The 9,775-nt window shown below is 39.3% G+C and overlaps 1 protein-coding gene across 1 annotated transcript; it reads right to left on the bottom strand.

Moving 5' to 3' along the window:
- Positions 1–3,856: 3,856 nt before the first annotated feature.
- Positions 3,857–9,154, bottom strand: LOC128272830 (cytochrome P450 4c3-like). The gene is made up of 5 exons (XM_053010716.1): positions 8,959–9,154; positions 5,638–5,753; positions 5,170–5,449; positions 5,022–5,091; positions 3,857–4,928 (listed from the first exon to the last, which is right to left on the bottom strand). The coding sequence occupies exons 1-5, from the start codon at positions 9,152–9,154 to the stop codon at positions 4,013–4,015; spliced, it is 1,578 nt and encodes a 525-aa protein (XP_052866676.1). The 3' UTR covers positions 3,857–4,012.
- Between the last annotated feature and the right edge of the window lie 621 nt (positions 9,155–9,775).

The raw sequence follows: 9,775 nt of genomic DNA, 5'->3' as shown, positions 1-9,775 counted from the left end.
TTGGCAGTACTTCCTACCGACACCCATTTATACTTACAAACACTTCTATACCAATCTAGCTTTTCTGTACTCGACAATATTACATTTTCTTGAATGTTTCAAATCGAACCCAACATCGGTTTGTTATATAAATATTGTAATGAATGTGATGTTCCAATCATTCGAAGTAGAAAAATGTAATGTTGTTCGGTAGTAATATTCGCACCGTCCTTAACCGTTTGTTTATATTCGGATATCCATTTTCCTACTATTTATAGGATTTGGTTGGTTCGTATTTATTTGTAACATGTTTGTACATTTCTTGATAATACCATTTAATTCGCATTAACCATTTTTATTCGATAATTTTTCGAACGTTGAAGATTAAAACAGCACTAGCGAGGAGTACAATATCGGTTCCAGCTCTATGGCACTGCATTGAAAATGGGGAGGTGACTTCTACTCTCTTAGTTATTGAACATAATATACCTGACAGATAATGTTCTTGAAAATTATGTAGAAAATTGTTCAGCATGGTGACCAGACTAAACTAATACTAAGTACAGGAGTACTTTGCAAGCAGGGAAAGCGAAGAGTGAGTAAACACAACTAAAAAAGCTGTAGGGGTAGAAAAGGGAGTTTCTGACAGCAAAAAGCCCAACGTAAACATGGATCTACATAATGGACATTGACATAATGTTTGAACACCATACAAACTAGTTTAGTAATACAGGAAGGAAAATGATGCCATAAAATGTAATACATATAGTGAATGGCATTGAGTATAAAAAGTGTATGTTTCAAGATACCAATAAAAGATTATTTAAATTGTAATAAGTAATGTACACTCTTAGACATAAAAAAAACCGTTCAAAATAAGAGTATTTCTTTCTCGGCAACAGGCCGACAGCTGAAAACCAGTGACAACCATGCATATTGACTTTAATTTTTATTTAAACTATGTGGTGCATAATGAATTTTGCTTGTTTTAATGTGCATTGTCATATACTCAAACGCCAATGAGCAAATAACACTAATTTACTTGTAACATGCAAATTCTGAAAAAGGACTAGGAACTTTTGGAATAAAACTTTTGAAATGGTACGCAGATTCAAAAACAAATAAGTAAAAACCGAGGAAACACTGAGGAAAGAAAATTTAAAGAACACAAAATGGAAAAAAAACTAAATAACTTAAATAAATAAATAAATAAATACCTAACTTAAAAGAAACAGTTAATCTTGTTTGATAATTCGTAAGATCTAGCTAGTATGCTAGCATATTTTGGTCTGTATATTCATAATTATAAATGCGTATGAAAAACTCTGAAAAGACAAAAGAAAAGATAGCACAACGCCAAAAACTCACAAACTTAGTGCATATATTATATCTTCAAAAATTGCAAAACGAATAAAATTTAAATAAAACACGTTCATTCACAGTAATAAAAATACGAACAAAAGTCATCAATATGAACCTATCATAACTAATGAAGAGCATGAATGGAGAAACATGAAAAGTAATAAAAAAATAGTAATTTAAACCCTACACAAGCTTTCTACATATTGTTTTAGTTTCAATCACAGTGACTTCAGGTTCAAGTTTATATTGGCTTGTCACAATGGTTTGAGAAGCATAATCTACATGTAAGTTACATTGTTTAAACATTTATTATTGTTAAATTTGTCACTGCTTATTATTGTCGCGGCTTATTATCCTACATAGTCGCAGTCTTTCGTGTCCAGCCTTATCCATTTCATGGCACGTTTCATGCACTTTTATTACCTGGTGGTTCAGTCTTGCGGTTCAATAACCGCTTCAAGGCGCTGTTACTAGCGTAAATTTTGTTTGCCATGTTGGCACACTATTCATATGAAACGTATGTGAAGGTTCATCAGCGAACTATCAATTCATTCTGCAATCTGTCAATTCATTCTTTGTTTACAAGCCGTTTAGTATCAACGTATCACAGTATTTTTTATAATAAAACAAATCAAGTATCGTGGTGTGATTGATTTTTTTATTCTTTGAAAGTTTTAATGCAATGGAATTTTTTGAGCGAATGCTGAAAGTATTTAGGGACTCTTCGCCTTTAATTAGTACAGTAAAAAGATCGTTATCAGAATTTAAACGTGGTCGTCCAAGCCTTGAAGACAATCCACGTCAAGGACCTCTAAAAGCAGCAACAACACTTGAAACCGTAGAAAAATACAGGATATCGTATTGGAAAATTGTCGATTGACTCAAAAAGATTTAGTAGAAGCTCTAAGCATCTCATTGAGCAGTGTAAGCAATATTTTTGCTGTGTTTGTATTAGTACTTCTAGGATCGCTCTGCGGTTCGTAGCTGACTCCTCGGTAGTTCGGTGTAGACTAACTCTGCTGCGCATGGTCAATTGGTCAACCCAATGGTTGCTGCAATGGTGTCAATGGTTGCTATGATGACACTTAGCCATGCTGCCATTTTATCATACATAACCATTTTGACTAAAGTATTGAGTTTCAGATAGCTGTGTGCACAACGACCTGCGACCTTGACGACAACGACAGAGGCCTTGACGTTTACCCCTGGCAGAAACCCTCATTTTTGTTGTTGCTTGGAAGACCGAGCAAACCAAACTAGGAAGTCCTTATCATCGCTGGGACCTGTTTGCGGGACAACCAGCGACAGCTGTCAAAAGCCAAGACAGGTACACCTTTGCCAGGTTAATGCTGTCAGAAGCCCAATTTTGCCTACGGAATGAAATATTTCAAACCAAAACTATACAATCGCATGGATAGTTCAGGTTTCTGGGTTGAGTTTACTTAGGTGATCCATTTTTGAAAATAAAAGAAACTAATGTAAATTACATTTATAGTAACCGATAATAAATTTGAAAAAAATTTAAGCTTTTTGATGTAGTACTGACACGCGCCTTAAGTACTGTAAATCATACTTTTGCAAGTAATCCAATTTTACGCTGTTCTTGAATATCAAAGACACATTGTTTACTTTCTGGTGAAAACAAATGATCTATCCAAACTTAACCCAGAGACCTAAGCTAAGTTGAATTGTTTTAGTAGAAATGTTTCATTTCGCAGGTCTGACAGCATTCACCTAGCAAAGTGGTACATGTCTTGGCTTTTGACAACACCAACCCTCAAATTGCCAGCTTCAAAGTGCCAGCTGCAGTCGCGACATATGTGATGCGATACGCCGGACCTGCCTGGACCGACGCTCAAGCCGAAACCTGTTTCAGTTGAAATGTTTCATTTCCCAGGTAAAATTGAGATACAGTCCTGTCCGTTATTTTTTGAATTCAAAAAATATCTATGCAATCGAGACAGGCCATCCAACGACTTTGCTAACCGTGCCAAAGTATCGCTGCCCTCACTGAGGGTGCTGTCCCCGTGTCGGTCAACGAGCGTCAATATTCGACATGTGACCTACGTTAAGTTACGTTTCATTTATTTATTTTTTTGATTATATATGCGATGTCCGTAAATTGTTAATGTACCGCAAACCCACATCTGCAGTCGTTCAATCTGCCCAGCAATACCACCTTCGCGGGCCGGCGCTCCGAGCTGAAGGCGTATCGCATCGAGGCGCACCATCCGATTTGTGAACGCAATCTTGAGCTTGTGCTTTGAGCTTGGCGCGCAATTGAGCTTCCAAACAAGCTCTGGTAAACAATGTGGATCGGTATACTCCACCTCCCACGCCCCCACCAACAAACTAACGCACCGAAGACCGAAGGATATAGAATAGGCCCTGCCCTGCCGCCCATGACCTGCCTTCAAGCGGCAAGAGCGAGCTGTCGGAGAAACAGAGACGGGCGAACCGACCGAGTTTGTGTACACTTGCAGCGTACGCGGATAGTGTTCGAGCGAGAGCGAACCATCAGGAAGGAATCGAGAAGCAAAACAGAACTTTTGAATGAGCCGTTACGGCGAGCAGTGAGAAACACACTCGCTGGAACCATTGCGCCTTATAAAAATAGACGGGCGGCTCAAATTCATCATAAACATTCCTGATAGGGTGCTTTACGCTAGTCTTAATTTCGTTGACTGAGGCGTATTTTGAGACCATCCTTGGTGCGCATCACTAAATCGCCATACAAAACCAAATCTTCTCGACGCTGCACAGCTTCTATGTGGTAGTGACGTATTACGGCCGACAATACAGCCTTCTCTTCGAGAGCTCCAAACTTTTGACCGATACAGTTGCGCGGCCCGGCACTGAAAGGAATAAAGGCGTACGGATGGCGATCGCCGGAGTTCTCCGGTAGGAACCGCTCCGGCAGAAACTTTTCCGGATTGGGAAAGTAATGCGCGTCTCGGTGCAATTGATAAAGTATGATGACGGCATTTGTGCCGGCAGGTATATGATAATTTTCAATGTCGACGCCGCTGACAAGCGTACGCGAAAGTATCGGAATGCTGGGAAAAAGTCGAAGGCTTTCCTTGATGCAACACTCCAGGTATCGCATCTCGGCCAGCTCGGTTGTCGTCGGATACCGCGAACGGTCGTTGCCCATGATAGACACGATCTCCTGATATACTCGCTCCTGAACGGCAGGCTCCGTGCCAAGCAGATACAGCATCCAAGCAAGTGCCGTAGCGGTGGTGTCATGACCACCAAGAATAAAGGTATCAACCTCCTCGCGTATATCCGCATCGGTGAGCTGCTGTCCATCCTCCGAAAGCTCTAGAAGCAGATCAAGAAAAGCCAGTTGCCTGCGACCATAGTTGCCGTTCGACGCTAACGCAGATTTTTCCTCTTTGAAGACTTGTGGAGTTGATTCTTTCTGTTGGCGGTGCATACTACGGCGTTCACGTATCATGCTGTATGCAAAGTCGTGTAATACTTTCAAGCACCGTTCATGCTGAGCGTAGCTCTTGGTAAAGCGAAAGATGAGGTCCGACCGCAGCCAAAACTTTTGCAGTCGATCAAGAATAATTTCAGCAATTCTACAATTGAGAAAAAATAGACAAAAGTGGTTTTGAACAAGCGTGAATAACGCCAACACTGGCATTGCGAGAGCTCGTAGCAATATTACATACTTTTCGTGGGCTTTTACGTACTCCGAGTCCGATTTTTCGAGTGCGTGAATCGGGAAACCCATGGCGGTTTCTGAAACGATAATAGTTTGCATCTATAAACATAAACCTGTGACAGGTAGCAGACAACAATATAGTTTGCTTATCTTACCGCAAATAATATCGAGGGAGGTTAACGTGGCATAAATGGTACAGTCAAAGCCAGCTTTGTTACCGAGTTGCTTTTCTAGTTGACGAACTAGCACATAGCTCTGCTTGTTAAACACCTCTACGAAGTTGTTCAGTATTTTGAAGTGAAACGACGGTGTGAGAAGTTTTCTGCGCTGGTACCATTTAGCCGCGTGACTTGTTAACAGTCCGCTGCCGATCCATGGTTTCAGCAGATCATAGTCACGACCTTTTTCGATGTTCTTTCCACTAGAGAGAATTTTCTAGATGGTGCGGAAAGGAGTTTTTTTTGAGGTTATTAAGTCAAATACCTTGTGCATTATTATACGAGGTGATGAGGAATAATTTAAAGGGAACAAAATATTCATGAATAAACCAATATTTCTTTTAATAATCGCACATTTTCGAATACTTTTTGAACACTCTTTGTGCACAGCAGTAAGATGCATACCTCTACAGCCGTTGCTTTCGAAATCAACACGTATGGTTTCAGTCCGGCCCAGACACGGTTGAAGCCCTGCCGACGTCCGTATAGTTTTCTTGCTCCAGTGAGCGTATTGAACATTTCTGAGGGTGATAAAAGAAGAACATTGCGTTTGTGAAAAAATCTTTTTTAATTGATATTTAATGACAATGGCATGAAGAGAAAACTTGACGGTGCTCTAATTGCCCGTTCAAAATATTCTTTTCCACTACTTATATTTGGATTCATGTGCATAAATATCGCTTAAAACGTATGAAACCCTTTGATAACTTTGTGAAATAAACCTAAACTTACATTCACCCATTTTATGAAAATTACCCCCGCTGATAGAGAATCCCCCCCCCCCCCCCTCGCTCCCGTCTGATAGAGCAGTCGGTAGTGCTCTTCGCTGTCACACAGCTGGCCTGGATTCGAATCCCTGGATCGGTTGTCACACAGCCGTCCATGGTTTCGATTCCCGATACCGCCGTGACAGCGGGGGTTGGCGCGAGACCAACAACCCCGCCCGTAAAAAACGAATTGTTACAGAGAGCATCAGAGATTAACATTGTCTTTGGCGCAGGCCAAGACCGCGCAGCGGTTTCAGCGCCAAATAAGAAGAAGAAGAAGATTTTAGGAAAATGAAATTGAAAAAATATGAAAATTTTCACATTCAAGAACTGCACAAATATTTTCAGTAAACTATTTGTATAATGCCGCCACACCAAAATCCGCAGCAAACAGTCACTCTTTGAGAGTGCCTTACCTTTTTTGCATGCCGTGTGGGTTTTCCGAACCCCAAATACAACAATTGGGCTGATTAACATAGCCGCCGAGAGAGAAATGAGCTTAAATTAAATGAGCTTTTCAAATTTCGTACAGTTTAAGTTAAAGACTCACCACTTTGGAAATAAGTTTCTAATACAGGGTGGTCCACCAAAGGTTTTTTTTATTTGGTTATAAAACAAAAACGACTTAATATTTTTCAATGCTTGAACTTTTATTCGAATGGTTCATTCATTTCAATTTTTATGTAGAACAATTTCAGTCGAATGTCCACCACGACTGGCTTAACAGAAGCGTATTCGGTCGACCTATTTTTGAGTACATTTTCGACTGTCTCTGGTCCTATATCCTGGGCAACGGCAATTTGAATTTCGGTCTTGAGTCGTCAATAGTTGCTGGTTTGTTAAAATTTTTCTTTCACCGCAGTCCAATTGTGTCAAATCGCAGCTTCTTAGAGGTCAATTCACAACACCACTTCTGCTGATTATTCGATTTCCGAAGATGGGGCGCAAAATATCGATTGTGGCTGACGCTGTATGGGCATAGCGTCGCCCGATTGAAACCTGATGTTGTCTGAGTTATCAGCTTCATTTTCGACGAACAACCAGTCTCGGTAGCATACGCTGTCAACGGTTACGGCGGCTCCTTCTTCATTTTTGAAGAAAACGGGCCGATAATGCCGCCGCACCAAATCGCGCACTAAACAGTCTCTCGTTGTGGGTGCATTGGTTTCTCTTGCACGACGTGTGGGTTTTTCGAACCCCAAAAACAACATTTCTGCTTATTAACATAGCCAGCGAGGTGGAAATAAGCTTACGTGAAATGTGCTTTTCAAATATCGTACCGTTTGAGTTGAAGACCTACCCTCTTTGGAAATGAATTTCTCATATATCCCAATTTTCTGCAACCAAAATTGTATTTTACAAATGTTCAACCATCGAAAAATATTGGGTCGTTTTTGTTTTATGACCAAATGAAAAAAAAAATATCTTAAAAGGACCACCCTGTATATATATATATTTAAATATTTTTTTTTGTATATATTTGCATTTATTATTATTAAACATGGTCGCTTATTTAAACGCAAATCTTGAAGATGATCCACAAGCCAACCAAAATTACGATTTCGGATGTTGACCCAAAAACAACAACAGCATCTTAAATCGTACAAGAAATACAGAATATCGTATTGGAAAATCGTCGAATGACTGAAAGAGATTAAGTAGATTCCCTAGGCATTTCGTTCGGCAGTGTAAACAATAATTTGATTGAAGAATTTTGTTTCGACCGGCTGAAGGAAAAAATATAGTGAAAAAAATCTGGTTTGCTGAAGAAAAAAAACTTTCTCATCGAGACAACGCACCGTTTCACAAGAACATTTTGACAATCGCAAACATCCATGAACTGTTGGACCATCCGTATTCACCATATTTGGCCCCAAGCGACTGCCATCTGTTTCCAGAGTCAAAAAGAATTACTCGTGGAAAGTGGTTTTTTTTTTCGATAAGGTCATAACAGCTGTGGAAACGTATTTTGCAGCCCTTCCAGATTCTCACTTTGGGAATGGAATTTGTAAATTGGAATCTAGTTGGAACAAGTTTATTGATGTTCAGGGAGACTATACTGAATAATAAAGTATATTTCAAACCATAAAACTGTGTTTTTCTTATCGAAGCTCAGAACATATTGAATAACGCAGTATGTACGGTTTAAACGACGAGCGAATTGATGTCATCCGGAAACAATTTTGAATGCGTGCGTAGGAAAAATAACATATGAGATTGATAAGCCAAAAAAAAGTTCTTGACCTATGAGCATGTTGATATAATAATATGTCGGCAATTAATGAACACCTGAAACTTATTTATAATTCACAGTGTCTTAGGCATCATTGCGCAATAGGGGCAAGAAAGGTATATTAATTAATTCAATTAATTAATGTTTGTAGATCTATTACCTGAAGTCAAAATAACTCCAGACGTGCTCATTTACAACCTGAAACTAAAGCTAAAGTTACGTTTGATGATAATTGCCTTCAGCGCAACAACGCGACAGAATAAAGTATATAATTATCATTAGTCACACCTGTGTGGATTCGGCGTCAAACTGCCAGCTAAATTATTCCTACTGAACGGATGTGCTTTATGTGGTCACACTTTTAACTAAAGTGAAAAGAAACTTTTTTGTATATCCTCCCTTCCACAAGTTCCTCCCTGAATGGCAAGGTGTGAATCGTTTCAAAAGCAGTTTATAGCATAGACATGGCTTGAGATTATATGAAACGTAAAAAAAAAATATTGATTTTCTTTTAAGTTCCTAAGCTATTCTTAAAACACGTTATTCTGATTGAGTTAGATGAATTAGCCTAAAACAGGACAGTACAGCATAAAAATTATAAAATCAATTGGCCCACGAAATGCCCGTATGTATTTGTCAAAAAATGCACCTCCAACAATCTGCCCTCCATGCGACACTTGGAGGGGTACCCACATTAAAATGTTGTTTGTCGTTGCATTCACTCACCATCGCGATCAACGAGCCATTGCAGGCTGTTACCAAGCAAGGGCAGAGCGTTTGGTCCAGGAATACGATCGATATGTTTAATCAGTTCAGCGCGCCGGTAACAGAAGACAAAGGATGAAACAGTTAAGGTGAGAAGCACAATCCAAGTTATGGGTGACACCAGTGAAAACGGCTGCGGCAATGCTGAGTCCCACATGACCAAGCTGTGCAGCATTGTGTCCAGCAACATATCAACAACACACCAGTAATGTTCAATGTTCGAATTTGAGAAGAAACTCACTTTGTGGAAGGAATTAATTGTTGCTTTGTTCGTGCCAAAATCGGATGTTGCTAAAGCAAAGTTTTCTCACAAAGACAATATGAGCTGCATTTGAATACAAGCTACACATATCAGGCAAAAACTTTCAACGTAGAGCACACTTGATGACTCTCGCGACCGAATACGAGAGATCGTCCTCACGCATCAACAGTTTAAATCTTACTGAGCAGGGTAATGCTAATCACGGTAGTTTTTATAGCTCGATGCATTGGCGGTCAAATCTCAGAAGACTTATATATTCTATATGTAGACATAGCTTGGCTTCGTAAATGTACATATAAATGATGATGTTAAATTTATTACTAGATTTCGTAACTGTAAATAATTGTTTTTTTTTCATTTGTACAATACTACTATGATTCCGTTATGCGATAGCATTCACACTACATATTTGCTAAATAAAATGTATTTGAATAAAGTAACTGATTAAATCAGCAACAGCGATGTTGGCAGAGTACAAGATGTCACGTTAGACAATGTCGAGTACTATAAATCGTG

Source organism: Anopheles cruzii, chromosome X (assembly GCF_943734635.1).
Source record: "Anopheles cruzii chromosome X, idAnoCruzAS_RS32_06, whole genome shotgun sequence".
Classification (NCBI taxonomy): Eukaryota; Metazoa; Arthropoda; class Insecta; order Diptera; family Culicidae; genus Anopheles; species Anopheles cruzii.
This window is presented reverse-complemented; position numbering and strand designations above follow the sequence as displayed.

Excerpts from the sequence above, each read along its gene's own strand:
- LOC128272830 (XM_053010716.1), bottom strand. The coding sequence starts at position 9,154 with ATGTGGGACTCAGCATTGCCGCAGCCGTTTTCACTGGTGTCACCCATA. Across the intron at positions 5,092-5,169 it reads CTCCCTCGATATTATTTGCG|AAACCGCCATGGGTTTCCCG; the intron begins GTAAGATAAGCA and ends TTATCGTTTCAG. Across the intron at positions 4,929-5,021 it reads TACGTAAAAGCCCACGAAAA|AATTGCTGAAATTATTCTTG; the intron begins GTATGTAATATT and ends TCTCAATTGTAG.